The sequence below is a fragment of the Cricetulus griseus genome, chromosome 3 (genome assembly GCF_003668045.3).
Source record: "Cricetulus griseus strain 17A/GY chromosome 3, alternate assembly CriGri-PICRH-1.0, whole genome shotgun sequence".
In the NCBI taxonomy this organism is placed as follows: domain Eukaryota; kingdom Metazoa; phylum Chordata; class Mammalia; order Rodentia; family Cricetidae; genus Cricetulus; species Cricetulus griseus.
In genome coordinates, this window is record NC_048596.1 from 31348976 (window position 1) to 31368410 (window position 19435).

Below are 19435 nucleotides of genomic sequence, written 5' to 3' on the forward strand. Positions count from 1 at the left end.
TGTTAATCTGAGATAGGGCCTTACTTGGTAGCTCCAACTGTTCACCAATTTGCAATCCTCCGATCTTGGCCTCCAAGTATTGGGATTACAGGCATTTACTACCCCACTAGCCTCCTATTTTACATGGATAGGAAGGAATTCTGAACAATGACAAGTAAATGCTATTGTGATCATTGGGCTTCATGCAAGATTTGTGATTACACATTATGTCTTAGAGTTCTTAAGACCATCCATAGGCAAGATTCACCAGACTCATAGAACTCCTCAGAACACAGCCCATCTATGGCTATGATCTTTCATGAGCCATCTCTCCAGCCCATAAACAGACCTTTTTAAGGATTGTAGTCAGAGGTATGATGTCAGTTTGTTCCTAGAAATGCTAAAAATAATCATTTTTACCTATTTGTTGGCTGATGTTTTGGGAAGCAGATGTTAAGATGAAGGTAACAGTTCAAAAAGATATGGAAAATTTTAACTAGGTAATAAGGGCCTTTAGACCATGATGATGGTCAGTTGTGTAGAGAAAAAGGAAAAGGGGGAGTGTAGGACATGGAAGGTGTCAGAGACCTGGGTAGGTAGTAGCTAACCCAATACTGAACTCAGGTACAGAAATGAACCAAAGCACCACACTGGTCAGAAACTGACAGGCCCTAGAAGTTCTGTACTCAGAAAGAAGATGACCTGGGTTCAAATGCTGTGCTTATAGTTGAAGGTTATTTTAACTCAACTTCTTGAAGCTGATGGCTGAATTCTTTCTTTGAGCTCTGAATAGGGTACCCACCAAGGACACTAAGATGCTACTCTGTACTTTTCATGTGGTTACCACACCTATTCCTCCAATCTACTCTGCTCCCTCATACATTCTACATAGCACACGCCAGGAGTTATTCTAAGTGGCTACAGATTTTTATAACAATCCTATGACAGAGAACCCTGCAGATGAAGTACAGAAGTAAAATAACTTATTTAAATGGTAAGAAGCAGATGCTTCAAGCTCATTTTGTTCTAGAACCCATACTCTTAAACAAAAGCGGATAAATTATACCATGTGGCTTTTAAAGTCAGTATTATTAACACATTGCCCTAATAGTATTCTCAGCTAAGTAATAAAGTATAGCTTAATTCGATTTTTTTATATTCTGGGTTGTGAGCCTAGCCTTTAATGGCTGAGCCATCTCTCCAGCCCATTAATTCGATTTTTTATTTTCCTTCTGGTAACTTTTCTTCTTGGTTGCTGCTTAGTGTTCTAGATTCTGTCAGTTATAAAACTCGTCTGTACTCCAAAGCTACACAGAGAAACCCTGTCTCAAAAAAACAAAAAACAAAAAACAAAAACAAACGTCTATAATTAGTTTTTTAGAATTTCTAATTATTCATTTTGGATTTTCAAAATTCCTTTCCTAGAATGTTCTGTCTTTCCTATCTGAATGGTCTATGCCAATTCCAATATTTCATGGTGGCATCTCCTTCCATTTTCTATTATGTTAAATACATTTCTTATATACTCTACACCTCTTTCTTGGGTTAAACACAGTACAGTAGAAATGACTAACCTGCTCCCTAACACAAATTAACCAAGTCAAACATCCCAGGCCCCATTCACATGCCAACTTCCAAAGTACCCAGTACACTTAATGCCTGAGCCTTTCTAATGTTCTCCAATGCCAGTTTGTTTCTGGTCCAAGGATTTCAGCTTTTTCTGGAATGTTGCCAGATCCTAAAAGTCATCCCAATTAGTCACTACCTGGGAATCACCAGGAAAGAGAAGACATTGTGACAGATCTTTAAAATACTATAGTTGACTGTTATCAGCTAACTCTTGAAGCTCATCAGAATTCTTTTCTGGAGATAAAAGCAGGGTGTCCACCAAGGTCACTATAGACACATATAAGGCATTCAACCAAATAGTTCTTAGCTTTCAAAATTCTGTGCTTTCTTTTCTGTCCTCACAGGGGGTCATTTACTTATTCTTTTACTGTCTTCTAGGAAGGTACAGAAAAGTTAAACAAACCCATGCATCTTACTCTGGACGTTTAACTGGAAATATGCATTTGTCATGTCATGCTGTAGTATGGGCTTTCATTGAATTCACTAAGTAGCCTAGCTGGACTACAAATTAATGCTTCTTCTGCCCACAGACTCCCAAGTACAATAATACCCATAATTTTAATCTATCTTTAGAGTCATTTCTTCTTACCACACACCCTTGGCAATCTAGTCATATATATCTACTCTCGAGCTCATTTTATACTTCTCCCACTGTTTTCCTTCCAGATCACAGAAATACACCCTTCTCTAGCTTGTATTCCAATTGTAAATACTTGATCACAGCACTAACAGTAAAATGCCAAGTTTTCACTGAGAAGAAGGCAGGTAGCCTGTTGCACTTTACAACACTTGGGATATAACACACTGAAAATGGGAACATTTTCAGCTTGTTAAGGAAAAAAAAAAACAAAAAAACCATCTGCTTTTATATAATTAAACTGCTTTTAATTTTTTTCATTTCATGTGTATGAGTGTTTTGCCAGCCTATATGTATGTGGGCCATGTGCAGGTTAAAAAACAAACAAACCCATGCATCTCTCTCTGGATGTTTAACTAGAAATGTGTATTTGTCATCTATGCTGTCCTAGTCTCCAGAGGCCAAAAGAAGGCAACCACGGCTGGAATTGGAGTTATGTATGGTTCTGAGGTCATCTTGTACATGCTGGGAACTGAGCATTGGTCCTATACAAGAGAACTAACTGTTCTTAACCTCTGAGCTATTTCTCCAGCTCCAACGTTTCTTAATCAATTATCATACACAGTAACCACTATATTTGAAATTGATTTTTGATTATGCTAGTCCTCTTCTTCCCAAGAATCCTTGGCCTAAGTAGTTAGGTGGCAAATTCATTGGTCTGTTTGCATCACTGTAACAAAACAGCCGAGGTTTCAAAATTTCATAAAGAGTTTTTTTTAATTATTTTTAGTTTGTGTTCTGGTCATAATTCAAGATCAGGTAGGCTCCACTAATTTTTCTCTGGTGAAGAATTAACAGCAGATTTGTCATAGTGATGTAGCACAATAGTGACAGCATGTTTGAGAGGAAGTAAACCCACCTTGAAATATAAAGTCAAAAGCCTAAGTCCCATAATACATTTCATGGGCATCCCTCCAATTGAGCTACAGACTTAAAAGTAGGTTCCAACCTAAAAAAGTTGGTCAAAACAGTTCTCACTCTGTCACAATCAATTAGCTGCAATCACACGCATCCTTGGGTAATAGACTTAAGCTATATCCAAACTATATCTATGAGAACAGAAATGTATGCAGTGCTAAGAACAATATACTTAAACTTTTGTCTTCAGTGTTCTTAAAATATCAAGTAAAATATCTGTAAGTAGCTAAAATTTTAATTATACCAGAATTTGATAAAGTCTATTTAAGTGCAGGCAATTGCTAACATAGCATTCCCTTTCCCATGAGGCTTGAAATTATTGCAAATTGGTCCAGGCAACTATTTCTTTCAGAATTTACACTGAGAAAAACTGATGGTGTAAAAGACACCAAATAATCTAGGGAAAATGGAAGCTTAAACAACTTCTAAACAAATTAACATATTCATAAGGAAATGGAGCAATGGGTCAAGGGCAACTTTCCTTACTACTGTACCAAGAGGACAATCTTCATTCTTATAGGAAGAAGAACCTAAGGTCCTTTCCTATTTCTCAGAACCTGGAAGTCAAGGCATTATTCCACAGATCCAAGTAGGTACATCTTGGATTTTATAGCACTTTGGTGAAATTCAGATTCCCAATAAACATTTAATAAACCAAAAGCTTAAGTTTTCCCAATAAAGTTGCTTTGCCCCAAATGTAATAAAATTCTTTGAGTTACCCTTCAGAGTATGTGCTTTTAATTATTAAATGACATCCTTATCAACTAAAAACAACTCATTTTAGCTAACAGCTATTGATTAGTAGAGTCTACAGAATTCCATTCCAGGGGAACAGAAATAGGTTTGCATTCAATACTGAAATTTCATTTTAGTAAGTGGCTTGTAAGCTAAAAATTCCAAGATTCAAAACTTTTAGACAAAGCAGTTACCAATGAAACTATCTCTTCAAAACACTGCTTTCTGAAAGAAATATGATGAAATAAGGACACCATTCATCTGTAGGCATGTTCTAATTTAGAAAATCTTTAATATCAAACTGCATGCAAAAGAAAACATTTCATATTTTAACAGAAAACATTATGACATCCCATACCTTAAATTTAGAGCTTACAGACAACAGGTTACTTAGAACTACTTATATTGGGATTTTACAAATTGTATGCCAATACAACTCACTTTCAAACACATTAGCAATGATGAATTATTATTTTTATAAAGATAGAAACACAATTTGGTTAAACACGTCTAAGCCAAAAGATACTTACCAAAATAATGTGAGTTTATTCAATAGTTTAAAAAGGCAGAGCATTCCACTGTTAGGTATTTTTTCAAAGTTGTAATAAAAAAAGACACACTTCAAGTAAATGTTTATGTAAGGAAATTAAATTTTAAAAAAGGTTTAAGTTTTAAAGCAAGCAAATATTATTCTATTTAGTGCACACACTATTAAACTGCTCTGAGATGTTCTCTTGGAACTCACTCTGTAGACCAGGCTGGCCTTGAACTCAGAGATCCACCCTGTACCCAGGGCCTTGTGCTCACTAGGTAAACACCACCATTGAGCTACATTACCCCAGTCTCTGAGTTCTCATTACAGCCATAAATAAGTGCATCCCTCATTCCTCATCAGAGAAGCATATTTTGGCATATGGTGATTAATACAGACTCACAGCTGATTAGTTGGTAGAGAGTAAGGTTGTCTTAGTGCCCAGCTCTAAATGGATGTACCTATTACAACCTCCTCCCCAAGGCACTGGGTTTATCATAGAAGAGAGGATGGAAAGATTATATTAAGAGCCACCAGTAAGGAATGTTCCTAGAACCACATAAACCAGTGTGGCACCATGTTTCTTAGCCCCATATTCACACTGAAGAGAAGGTTGGAGTAGAGTTAGTTAAAGATAATCCTTGACTACACAGAAGTTTGAAGCTAACTTAGGATATATGAGACCATGCTCTAAAACAACAAAAAGTTTTCAAACAGGCCTCATCTTTCTCCAGTAATCAGGACTTTGTAGTGTGAGCCAAGTGAGATAACTGCCCTCACAGGTAAATTGTGTATGCTCATTAATAATGAGTGTTTAAAAAACAAAACAAAACAAAAACAAAAAAACACCTTGAGGATTCATCAAAATCTAAATCTCCGGATAATAAATTTCCCTCCAAATACCATGTTGATAAGAGTTCTAAAAAACAAGGAATAATAGTCAAGTCTAGGGAAGCTACAAACAACTACTTTTGTACCAGGCACTTTGTTAACTGCACATACCTTTAGCTGTGGCAGGATGTCAATCACAGCTAATAGCCTAATCTAGGCTGTAATACGACAAGCTATACACTCTTCCTAAGAAGTCTTTGGCCTATGTTCATCAAGGAATCTTCAGAAGAGATATTCACTAATGTCAAAAAAACACATCTTAAAATATGTCAGTATGACTTTGCATGAACTCAATCTCTGTCTCTGTCTCTCTCTAATATATAATTTCTTTTTCTGAGTTTTGAAACAGGCCCTCTCCACATAGTCCTGGCTGTCCTGGAACTCACTATGTAGACCAAGCTGGACCTGAACTCAGAGATCCATCTGCCTCTGCCTCTGCCTCCTGAGTGCTGGGATTAATGGTTTATGCCACCATGCCTAACTTGTATTTATAATTCTGAGAAAGAAAATATCAATGATTTCAAGTTTTCTTGGTTTGTTTTTAAAGTCTTTCTACCTAAAAAAAAACTTAATTATGAAACATTTATCATTTTTCATGTAGATTAAGAATTGTTAGCTCTGCCCTGAGTAGAAAGGAATTGAAAACGAAAGGGAATACCAATTTAACCTTTATCTGATTCAAGTAATTTTGTTTCAATTAGTCTCCTTTTGTAGAGAATTCATTTGGTCTGATAATATAGAAGACCTGACTTTTACTATAAAAATAGCTTTTCAAAGGACTCGGGGTTTACATCAGTAGTAGACTATTTGCCTAGTTTACTATTGCCCCAAATTCAATCTCCAATATAGGGAGTGAGTTGTTGTTTATCCAGGCATTATAATTCTAGAACTCTGGAAACTGTCTGGAAAATCACAATTCCAGAAATTGGAGGACTCTGCCTCCAAAGTAATTATTAATTAAAATGTAAACAACTTGAGTAATTAAATTTTAAAGTGATGATCAGATGCTTATCATCTAAGAATTCCTTTGTTAAATTTCCCTCAGTGTTAAATCACAATTTATGTAAGCTCTATTGCACTTGTCCAATCCACTGCAGCACTCACAAGTTAAATCTGCAATTAAAAAAATAACTGAATGTAAACACAGTTCACTGCACTTGGGAGGCAGAGGCAGGTGGATCTCTTTAAGTTCAAGGCCAGCCAGCCTACAAATAGTTCCAGGAGACAATAGACAATAGTATTATACAGAGAAACTGTCCTGAAAAGCCACCAAAAAACCAAAACCAAAACCAAAACCTCCAAACCCAAACCAGATCATTGAGAAAAATGTAGTGCTTAATCAGTATCATAAAAAGGATGATTGGTAGCCTATCTGAAATATGAAGTGTTCTGAAAATAAAAATTATAGTGAAGATGAAAGTCACTTAGTGTAACTACTAACTTTACAAATTCTCTTTGCAATCTATCTTCTACAGCTAACAACAACCATTGCTTATTCAATGGCAATGTCAAGTCAAACCATTCTTTCTTTTCAGAGATGTGAGGTTTGGGTGCTACTGTAGTGTTTGTACAGAACCTCCTTCGAGATGAAGCTTTTACAATAAAAGCTTAGCACGATTCAAGTTCTTCAAGTTAAAGATTTAGTTCTCAATTGTTCTTCATGACAGTTTCACATTCTTACATTTTAAGTTTTACTCTGAATATGAGCCTGATTTTATAGGTGCTATATTAAACACAGGAGCTAGAAGACAATATTCCACATAGGGAACAACAACCAGTCCAGACTGAAGCACCACCTATTTGACAGTCACATTCTACTGCCTCACTAGGATCTTGTGACCCAGCCAAAATAATTAACTACAGCTTGTACAGTGGCATTAGCCTGTACCCACAGCTACTTTGGAAGCCAAAACAAGATGGCTGTTTGAGACCAAGAGTTTGGGGTTAAACTGAGTAACAAAACTGATCCTGTCTCTTTTGTTTCTTTGGCTATGTTGTTTATTTTAAAACTAGTATCTTAGCTAGGCCTGGTGGCATACACCTTTAATCCCAGAACTCGGGAGGCAGAGACAGGAAGATCTCTGAGTTCAACGCCAGCCTTGTCTACAGAATGAGTTCCAGGACAGCCAGGGCTACAATACAGAGAAGCCCTGTATTAAAATAAACAAATGAAAACCTGGAGTCTTTATTTGTGGCTCAGAGAGGCCTTAAACTCATGATACTTCCTCATCTGCTTCCCATGTGCTGGTAGTATTCACATGTGCCTCAGGAATGATGGACTACATGTAAAAATAAAAAAGGTTTAAAATCTGTTTATTTGGGACAGCAGGAGGAGAGGTGAAAGGGAGGTTGGAATTAGAATGAAATTTAAAAACATAAATTTAAAATTTTATGTTTATATTTGTACTACTAGACCAATACTTTTCAATGCATTCTCCATCCAAAGATGAACTTGTCTGATGATGATTAAAGTCAACAAGTAGTTCATTCTATTTTAGAGTTCATTTTTTCTAATGACCATAAAGGCTTAACAAAAATTACTACCACCTCCATGTTATGCCATAATGATCCATCTTACATGCTTCTACCAGACTTCTGTTACCAAGGACTTTGTTACAGGAGCTCAACTGTTTAATACATACTACACCACATTTTACATAGCTGTTTTCTTTTTGTAAAATGTGTGATGACGTTTATCTTCCACTAAGTTTCTGATAGTTTTTGTTTCTCAAAAGTCCAGCTATATAATTATCTTGAAGTTGCCAGATGTGAAGCATTTAATTCTATCACGCAAGATTTACTGTAGACTTCCTGTGCATGTTGATTTGACTCACTTCTAGTATTAATTCTAATCAACAAGACTTTCAACATTAAAAAACTTCAGCTAACTATGAAGGTTTTCATGTTTTATGTTCTAAAACCAAACTAAAGCACACATCCTCTACTATTCTGAAGTAGTGTTACTTCTAAACCATTTTCCAGGGCCTCTAAAATTATAAAATTGAATAAACACTGGTTTACTTTGTGTTTAATGCTTAAGGTTCTATCCCTACCTGTGCCTGCCAAATGATAAAATGTATTAGACAGAATAAAATCTCAGGTAGCAGTTTTCCAAATTATTTTTTTAGTTTAATCAAAAGATAAAGCTCCAGGCTAGAAAGGCAACTCAGTGATTAAGAGTACTTGCTGCTCCTTCAGAGGATCTGGGTTCAATTCTGATCACCCACAATGCAGCTCACAACTGGTTGTTTATTGTTACTGATTTCTTTTATGTTTACTTACTATAAAACTAAAGAACAAAATTTAAGATAATAACCTGAGGTGGGTCGCAAGCTACTGCAGAAAAATTCTATCGCTTGCTTCCCCAATGTCCATCCCTAATGAAAACCCAGCCTCGTAGACCAAATGCTCCTTTCAATTGGCTAGCAGACCAGTCAGTAACAGAATTGCTATAGTATTTCCCCCTTTTTGTCTAATTGAGAAGGAAAGATTCTAACTCTAACACAGTAAAAGTATATACAGTAAGAACTACCAAGTATTGTCCAAATAAAAAGGAAGGGTAGTAACCTTAACAAAAAACTATATGCAAGAACAATTATCAAGTAAGAAATGCATTTTCAATGTCTAGTCCATAGGATTGGCAAATTTATACAGATTATTCCATTAGCTGTTCTTTCCTGAAGAGTCCAAAGTTTTGTATGTAATATGCTTTTAGTCAAGATTTGAGAGAACTGTAACCATTTAGTCTTCAACCCCATCAAAGACCTGTGAAGGAAATATTATTTGAGTAAGCAGGAAGTGCAAGCAAGCAACTTCCAAAAACTGTGAGAAATGACGCAAACTGCTGGCTGCCTGGACATTACCCAAGGTTCCTCTGCAACACTGGGGCATCCATCTTTGGCCTATAGGCCTAGAGCACCTGACAGAATTTTTAATAGAAACACAAAATTTTGAGGGACTGTTTTATCCTGTCTTGGCAAATTTCGACAGTCACCTTTCTTTGTGTCTTGCTTGTCCAGTTTGGACAGCATACTGTCAGCAGTTGAGGCAAGGGCAGTTTCTTGCCCTAATGATTAACTTTTGCCACAAAGAAAGCAAAGTTCATATGGAATTTCTTCGATGCCCATCATCCTCTTTAAAAGTAGACAGGCGTCGTCAAGAGCAGATGTGTCTCATGTCAAGAAAAGTCTAAGTTATTAAAGCATTTTACATGGCATATTCTGTAGGTCTTTGAAGCATTGGAAGATTAGCTATCTGAAAAATGTCTGTATACCTAGAAACCTAATTACATGACTACAAGTTTGATAGTTATGGGTGTCAGCCTATATTTCTTTATTATTTTAAATAGCTTTTAATGACTAAAACTTCACATTACATAATTAAACAAGCCGTATAGGTAATACCTTAAGCAAAAATAGAAAGAGATGTATAGTATGAGGATGACACCCTCAAATTTGTAACAATATACAAATATCTTAAACAGAAGTAGAAACCTTAGAGTGTAACAAAAATAAAATTTATAGAAATATACAAAAGTTCATACTACTATAAGTTATTTAAGACTAGTAGATGCTTTTTTTAGTTTGAAAGTAGATTCAATAATCTACCTTTATAGCCTATCATAGCTATCCCCCATTTTTTATTAACCATCCCCAGTAACAACTCCTAACCAATCTCCCCTACATGATGACAAACATCTATAACCCCCACCTCTTGGGAATGTGGGTGGCATGATCTTAAAATCACATCCTGTTGTCTGGAGGGGGGAGTTATGGCATCTCTAGGGAGACCCTGAAAAACCTGAAACAATCGTCAAGTCCTGGGAAAAATAGCTGTATCATTTGTTGCCAGTTTCTGGGCAATGGGAAACCATAGGGCTTATCTGAAGTCCTGGCTGGAGGAGTGCATGAGGGTGGACGATCTCAGCTAGCCACTTTGGAATTATCCTAAGCAGTTTGTGTCCAAAGCTGATCTTTGTGTGGTGTTTATCAGCTTAGTGGCATTATCAAAATCCAGGTAGAATCATCATCTTTTTGGAGGCTTCAGAGATCACTGTTAGAAATGCTTATTATTCATTGCAGAAAACTTAAAACATGTTAAATGTCACATGCTGTAAATCTCAGGGAGGTCAAAGGATTATGATTAAATACCCCTGGATATTTAAATATTAAATATTTAATATTAAATAAATATTAAATATGCCCTGGATATTGGATAAAATATCTGTTTAAATTCACGTACAGGAAGCTACACGAAGCCTAAGGTTAGAATCAAGTTAGTACTTTATAATATTAATATCAAAACAAAGTTCTTTTTATTGGTAATTTTCATATGGTTTTACCTTTTCTTCCCGATGTCTCATTTGTCCAGAGGTCTTTAGATTCCTCAGTTGGATGTTTTTATTTTCATGGAAAAACAAAAACAAAACCCTTCCCAACCTAATTTGGTAAGTTTTCCCATTCATCAGGTTGAACTGCCTCATCAGCTGGTGAACTATCACCTCTCCTAATCAAGGTCTCTCACGTTCGAATCAAATCTTTATCAATTTTGATCATAACCACAGTTTTTCTTCTTATGCAGAAACAAAAGCAAAACCTCTTTTCCAATGTAACACATATCCGGGTTTCCATTCTGAGTTCAACACATCTTTAAAGTATACTGGCTGATTTAGTTCAGTGGGGTTTTTTGTTTATTTTTATCCAGTGTCCCTCTGCAGATGTTGTTCCCTTGTCTTTAGCATTAAAAATTTAGTCAATAAAGCATTGTACACAATCTATCTCTAAGGGTCATTATTATCCTTTTTTGTTTATTAAGTATTTTTAAAAAGTGCAACTAGATCTTTCTATAATTGCTTATACTGTGGGATTGTGTAATATGTGTTATGCTGTAATATGCAAAAAACCCTTTCATTTTACTAGAGACACAAGCTGGAGTATTGTCAGTCTTAGTTTGTACAAGTATTCCCAAGATGGCCATAACTTCTAATAGATGTGTAATTATAGACTCAGCCTTTTTAGAACTCAAAGCAGTTACCCACTGAAATTCTGAATATGTATCTATGGTATGGTTTACATATTTTAATTTTCCGAACTCTGCAAAATGAAACCCATTCATTTCCCAAATCTCATTGTTGTTAATCTTTCCCCCAAAATGACTGAAAGCTCTTTGTAGATGTTCATTTTCTATCCATAAAGAGGAAATGTTGCATTAGCAAAAGATACTACAATTTCTGTTGGTTCCATTCCTGTTCATTGACAAAAGTCTAAATTTTCCTTTTAAAATCTATTCAGAAACCTTTTCTACATATGTCTTCAATTTTTTGCTTTGTTTGTGTGGCAAAAATACCTATTCCAGAATATTATTTTCTCTCTGGGTAAGAATTTCAGTGGGAGAATGGGTGGAAGGTAGAATAAATAGGATACAATCAAACTCTGGATCCAAGTGATCCACATGTGCATCCTGTAATTTTTTTCTCTACCAGAGTCAATTCTCTTTCAACTTCCGCTGATAATTTTCTTAGACTATCTGAGGCCCTGTCACCTTCATCTCTTTACCAGGTAGTCCACTGTAACTGAGGATCAGATTCCACTACTGCTGCAACTAAATCTTTCCAGTCTTGTGGAGTAATTCTGTTCCAAGTGGACCGTGAATTTAACATCTGCCTCACAAAAGGTGAGTGTATACCATATCAAACTATTACTTCCTTAAATCTCTTCAAATCTAACCTTTCTAAAGGATCCCAGTTAACTTCTGAATAGCCTGGTGGTTGTTCTTAAATGGTATCTGGATAAATTAAAGTTTGTTTTCCAATAACCTTGGGCTACTTATCTCTAATTTAATGATGTACTGGTGGATTGGTTCTCCTCTAAATTCTTCTCTCTGTATCCGAATATTTTATTATCTGTTTTAATAAATTTTTCTAAGGCTTGTAACTTATCAGCCCAAATGGTACTTTCTTCAGTAATTATTTATAGGGCTTGAATATTATCAATAGTAACCTTTTCTGAGGCTTGCATCTTCTTGAATAGTATGTTTTTTTAAGGTTTGCATAACCAGATTTTTACTCTCTTTATCAGTACATATTTGTAAAGCTGTTATTTAACAGTCAAAACTGTATTATTCTCCTTAGAATTATCTGCAAGGCTTGCATATTTAACAGTAGGAGGATTAGGTTGTACAGATGTAGTGATGATGTTTGACCAGCAGGCAGAGAGGATGCTTGGAGGACTGGGCTGTGCAGTATTTCAAATGTAGTGATGATGTTTGACCAGCAAGTGGAGCAGGTGCAGCACCATGGCAGCAATTGGAGGTCCAGGAAGAGGGAAGCTGCACTGACTCAACACTATAATCTGACTGTCATCAAGCTGGTGCTAACCCATGGTGACAAAATTGAGGAGGTTCATCCAAGCAGCCAGGCAGAACTGGCCCCAGAGTTGTGGCTATGTTAAGTACCTTGACTTTCTGTCCACTGCCAGCGACTTGGCAATAGTAGACGCAAAGTTCCAAGTCTCAAAAGGGTCTCGAGGAGGTGGAACTCAAGAGCTGAGCTGCCTGAATTTGCATCAGAGAACCCACTAATTCGGGAAAACAGGACAAAGGAGCTGGCGGAAGGATGCTCACCCTCCATCACAGAGTGGCACAGTAGTTGGATGCCTCACATATTTTTAGCAATGCCAAACTTTGGGCATTAGATGTTACCGATTTCCTTTTTGCTTATTTATTACAAAACTAAAGAACAAAATATTTTAAGATAAAAAGCTGAGGTGGGTCAGGTTTTTTCCTGGCTTGAAAAGACCCATGTCCCACCCCCTCCCCAGATCACATCCATCCCCAATGAAAACTCCACCTCTTGGACCAAAACACTCTTCTCAACAGGCTAGCGGACCAGTGACAGAATTCCCATTAAAACACTCTGTAACTCCATTTCCAGAGAATCCTATGCCTTCTTCTGTACTTTATGGGCACCAGGCACACAAGTGGTACACAGACAGAAAGCTGACACACATTAATTTTTTTAAAAAAATTAAGATAATACTCTTTCAAGAACTTAGACATTACTTGTTGACAGTAGACAAGTCTACCACTATAGTAACTTGTCGCCATGCCCTATGCCACAGCATTTATTTATCATCAGTTCACTGACTCCAGACCCTTTCTATACTAGCACCAACTCACCAATATTGCCAGTCCTGGCCAAACCCATTATCTTTATATGCATTCTCAGTGTTGATTCTACTACTGTGGAGTAAAATTAAAAACAATACAATGACTCATTTGAGATAAGTAGTATGGGTAGGTTAGCCCAAACCTTAAGTATCAGAAGAGCAAAAATTTTATCTACTTTTGCTTCCATATATCCTGGAAATTGAGTTTCTGCCAAGTTGTTGCCTTCTTTTTAAAAATTCTATTATTATTCTTAGTATTTTTATCATCATCATTATTATTATACTTGTATGGGTGTTTGGGCTACATGTATATCTGGGTACCACATGCATTCCTGGTTCCCCACAGAGGCCAAAAGAGGGCCTTGGATGCCGTGGAACTATAGTTATAGACAGTTGTAACACGTGGGAATTGAAGCTGGGTCCTCTGGAAGAGCAGTCAGTGCTCCTAACCTCTAGGTGATCTTTTCAGCTGCCCCTACTAAGTTTTCTTATAACCAATTTATACTAGAAAAATATACACTCACTCTAAGGTTTGAGTTCATAGCATGTGACAAGAATTTTCTGTGTGCTTAATAATATTTAAGTGGGGCTGGAGAGATGGCTCAGAGATTAAGAGCGCCAACTGCTCTTCCAGAGGTCCTGAGTTCAATTCCCAGCAACCACATGGTGGCTCACAACCATCCATTATGAGATCTGGTGCCCTCTTCTGGTGTGCAGATATACACGGAAGCAGAATGTTGTATACATAATAAATAAATAAATAAATAAATAAATAAATAAATAAAATATTTTAAAAATAATATTTAAGTGTATCCAAATAACTTTTTGTTCCATATTTTTAATAAGAAAATTTGGTGCTAGAATCTGGACTCTCTAGGCCAAGTTCCATCATAATATTTCAGATCATTATTTAAAGAAGGAAGGCGGCTAGAGCATGACTTGTCAGTGCATATGAGACTTGTTAATTTGGAGTAAGAGTGGTAAAAAAATTCTAAATTTTGTGGTAATGCATAATCCTGTGAATGTATTAAAAAGCAATGAATCATTTCCTTCAAATGAGTAATCTGCATGTAAATTATCTCAATAAAAAGCAGTTCTATATTTTGCCTCATTCTAATGTATGCTATAAGATGCTTCCTAAGATATTAAATGTAACCAACAGACAAAGAGAAACCTGAACGTCCTAAAATAAGCCAATAGTACAAGTCTCTTAAAAGCCAGAGATGACTAACAGTTAAAGGGCCCTTACTTGTTGGATAACAATCACTAAGCAAGCAGAAACAAAAAGACTGAACATGACCTCTAAATAATTTCTTCGGAAAGACTATTCAAAATATCTTGAAATGCAAAGCTTTGCTTCTATACACGAAAACATGAATGAAGTCCTCAATAATATGAGCACTTACTCATCATACTCGATATGATAAATAACGTCTTCATCAGCAGCAACAGAGTCTGAATTAGACGTAGAGGGTACATTGTCCAATTTATTTGTGTTCTCTTTGGTATTATGATTTACATTTCCATTAGTCCTTTTATAAGAATTGCCATTCTTCAGTGGAGTTTTGCCACGTGAATGTCCATCAGAAGCTCTAGTAACACTATGTATATGTGCTTCAAACCAAGCACCAAGGCCGGCATCTCTGGCATCCACCAATTCATTTACCTAAAAAAAGTTTAAAATTAGTTAATGAAGCTTAATTTCATCTACTGCTTCAAAAACTTTAATATAACTCAAGTTATTTGAGAGTTATTATAGTAAACATTATATATTGCTTCTCATGTGTGAAATGATTACAGATTAGATCATGGCTATTCTTTTAAGTTTTGTTGTACTACCTTAATCTTATATTTACTAATAGAAAAGTTGAACTTCTTCCCAATTTCCTTCAGTGAAAATGTTTTAATTCTTTCATACCCATGTCTACATTCTACTTTTGAAAACAGTGATTATGTATCTAGGAGTCATGTAAGAACACCACTAATACAGAACCAGCACTTTTAGCTATTAAGACAGCAATTTGTTCTATTAATTTCTTCATAACCTTAAAAATAACTTACACAACAGTTCAAACAGAAGCTAAGTGAAAATAAAAGTTGAAAAGGAAAGGATTATTCATAAAGGACAACAGGAAGAGTCTGCTAAACTAACATATACAAACTGGGGAAAGTTCTACCTTACAATCACAGGGCAAATATATCCACTTATCACATCAAAGAACAAAGACAAAGTGTAAAGAGAGAGGTATAAGACACAATATGTCCAGTAATGATCCAGATCTAGCCAACAAGTTTTACAAACAGCAGTTATTGAAAAATATGTACATCAGAATCAAGAAACAGAGGCAGGTTAAAAGATTTCTTCTAGTACTTTCTGTTGGACTGGATTTGTAAATAGATAATAGCTTAATTTAATTTTATCATGGAATATCTTGTTTTCTCCTTCTGTGGCGACTAAAATTTTTGCTGGCTATAGTTGTCTCTTAAGAGTCCAAAGGACATCTGTCCAGGCCCTTCTGGCTTTTACAGTTTCCACTGAGAAGTCAGGTGTTACAGAGACAAAAAAAAACAAGTATCAGGTGGAGAGAGAGAGCCCAAACTGGAGATATCTCCATCAGGTCTCTCCCCTCAGAACTCAAGGAAACCATGGAAGAGGAGAAGGAAGAATTGTAGGGGTCAGAAGGGTCAGGACACCAGGAGAACATGGCCCACAGACATCAACTAAGTAGGGTTTGAAAGGGCTCAAAGAGACTGAAGCAACCATCACAGAGATTGCATGGGTCTGTGGTAGGTCCTCTGCATATATCATTTGGCTGTTAGCTTGGTGGTTTTGTGGGGCTCCTAACAGTAGAAGTGGGGGTATCTCTGACTCTTTCATCTACTCTTGGGACCCTTTTCCTCCTACTGGGTTGCCTCGCCCAGCCTTGATATAAGGGTATGGCCCTAATCGTATTGTATCTTGTTATGCAGTGTTTGGTGGATATCCCTAGGAGGCCTACTCTTTTCTGAAGGGAACCATAAGAATGGATAGGAATTAGAGGGGAGGTGGGGGGAGAAACTGGGGAGAGGAAGAGGGAGGGGAAACTGTAGTCAGGATGTTCTGAAAACAAAATATTCTCAAAAGGTAAGGTCACTGGTAAAAGGCAGGTTTGTTTTCTTTGGGGGGGGTTAGGAGAGAAAACTTTTGAAGCTTTCTTTTTTTAAGTCTTTACAAAGAAAATATGAAATCGCTAACACATGGTCATCATCTCAATCTAGCTTTCACTTCAAGGTGAAAGAAACCCACTTAATATAATTCTAACAGATGGTGATGGCTAATTTTTATTGTCAACTTGATACAACCTAGAATCACCAGGGAAGACAGAAGCTTAAACCAAGAGCTGCTTCAATCAGACTGGCCTGTGCAAATGTCTGTGAGACACTATCTTGATTGATGCGTGATATAGGAGGGCCTGGCCCTTTGTGGGAGGCACTATCCCTAGGTCAGCAGGTCTGAGATATATAAGAAAGCTAGCAGAACCATTCCCAAACCCAGAGAATTAAGTAACAAAGGGGGGTGCAGCACAAATCTCAATGGGAAGGGGAAATAGAATGGATATTTCAGGTGGACTGGGGGCAGGAACAGAAAGGATCGGGTTGGGGAGGGGAGAGAGAGAGAATACTGAGAGTGATGACTGGAATTGGGAGGAATTTCAGGGTGAGACAGAAACCTAGTGCAATGGAAACTCTCAGGAACCTATGAGGATGGCCTAGCAAAGACAGCTAGTAATGGGGAATAAGGAGCTTAAACAAGCCATCTTCTGTAACCAGGCATGGCTTCCAGAGGAGGTACTGGGTCACCAACCTAGCCACAAAACCTTTGACCTACAATTTGTCAGGCCACGAGATGTGCTGGGTTAAGAAGAGTGGTGAAGAAATTCTGAGAGTGGCCAACCAATGACTGGGCAAGCTTGAGACCCATGCCACAAGAGGGAGCATACCCCTGATACTGCCTATATGGCCAGGAACCAGAGGATGGATAGCCAAGAGTCCTAGGATAAAACTAAACATAACTGGCATAAATAAATAAGCAAACAAATAAATAAATAGATGTCAATGAAATGATTCCTAATTACATTCTGCTGTATTCATAGATCAGTGGTTAGCCCAACCATCATCAGAGAGGCTTCATCCACCAACCAACAGAGCATATCCAGAAACCCACAGCCAAACACTAGGTGGAGCTCAGGGAATACTGGGGAAGTGGGGGAAGGGAGGAAGGATCATAGAAGCCAGGAGTCAAGGACACAAGAAAACCCACAGAATCAACTTACCTGAACTCATAGGGGGTTCACAGAGACTAAATCAACAATAGGAAGCCTGCATTTACATACAGCTCTCTCTTAATTATTAACCATTAACTATTAATTTGTGTATCTTCACATAGCCTTATCTTACCAGAGAATGCCTAGGTGTTCAACCTTCCCAGTGGCTATATGGTATCTCCCTCTAGTCTGATCCCTACCTTTCCTCTTCCCAGATTCTTATCTGGTAGCCCTGCCTATACTTCCTGCCTGGCTACTGGTCAACTGGCATTGATTCATCAACCAATAAGAGAAACATATACTCACAGCACCCAGAAGGGCATTCCCCCATCACCTCTGCATATATGTTATGCTTATGTAGCATGGTCTTCTTGTGGTACTCCTAACACTGGGAGCAGGACTGTCTCTGACTCTTTTGCCTGCTTTTTGGACCCTTTTCTTCATACTGGTTTGCCTTGTCCAGCTTTAATAAGGGGAGGGAAGGTGTTGAGTCTTATTGCAACTTGATATGCCATGTTTGGTTTATATCCCTGAGGGAAAGGAGGAGGAGCCTGTCTGAGGGAGAGAGGTGGGGAACTGGGAGGAGAAGAGGGGAAACTGCAGTTGGGCTGTAATTTATAAAAGAACAAATTTTAAAAAGAATAAAGCTAACAGACAGAAAGCTAGAGAGATGAGTCTAAGCGGCCTTTCCCCATGGTTTCTGCTTTAGTTCCTATTTTGAGTTCTTGCCCCAATTTTCCTCAATAATGGACTGTAACAAGGAAGTGTAAGCCAAATCAGCCCTGTCTGCTTCAAGTTGCTTTGATCAATGTTTTATCACAGCAACAGAAAGCAAACTAGAACACAGATGGTGTATCTTGGAAATGAAAGTGTGTTCTAGAAAAATTTATACCCACATATGCCAGGTAGTATGTAATGTTCTTCACTTAGGTTTGCTTAATCATAATGATTCTATCAATTACTACTTTATAAAGAAACAAAGGCATCGTTAGCTTGTTGTAGGCAAAAGTGTGCATTTCACCATTATATTAAGAAGCTTGTTAAATCTGACAAGATAAGGGAGGGGAGGGGAGGGGAGGAGAGGGGAGGGGAAGGGAGGGGAGGGGAGGTAGAATAACTACTACTACTACTACTACTACCACTAATGATACTACTAATGGTCAAGTAAGTTAGGTATAACAGAATCAGAGATGGAATATACTATTTACTACAGAAATTGATTTATATATTAAATGAAGAGACTTACTTCTTCCACAATAGTAACTGACAAATTTTAAAGACAGTCTCTTGTAAGTAACAGAGCTAAAACAAAAATAACCAATGCTAAAGTTTATAAGAATAAATAAGTTACTCTTTACTCACAATAAGCCAAAACATGGTGTTTCATTTAGCACTCCAACTGTATCATAACAGGGAATATGATATATGGTCGACAGTAAAACAACAGCAGTAAAAAACACACATTTAGCCTCAAGTATGAGTGGAGTGGTATACTCTGTAATCCTAGCACTCTGGAAACTTAGGCTAGAGGATCACAAGTTCACAGCCAACCTAGGCTTTATAGGAGAAGTTTGTCTCACACACACACACACACACACACACACACACACACACACACACACACACACACCAACCACATGAATAT

At 37.1% G+C, this 19435-nt stretch overlaps 1 protein-coding gene across 1 annotated transcript in view; it reads right to left on the minus strand.

Annotated features, from left to right (window-relative positions):
- Nucleotides 1-19435, minus strand: part of Uhrf2 (ubiquitin like with PHD and ring finger domains 2) — a 73741-nt gene that overhangs the window by 28902 nt on the left and 25404 nt on the right. Inside the window, exon 3 of the mRNA XM_027406417.2 lies at nucleotides 14893-15152. Coding sequence (XP_027262218.1) covers nucleotides 14893-15152 — 260 coding nt within the window. The remainder of the gene's footprint in view (nucleotides 1-14892; nucleotides 15153-19435) is intronic.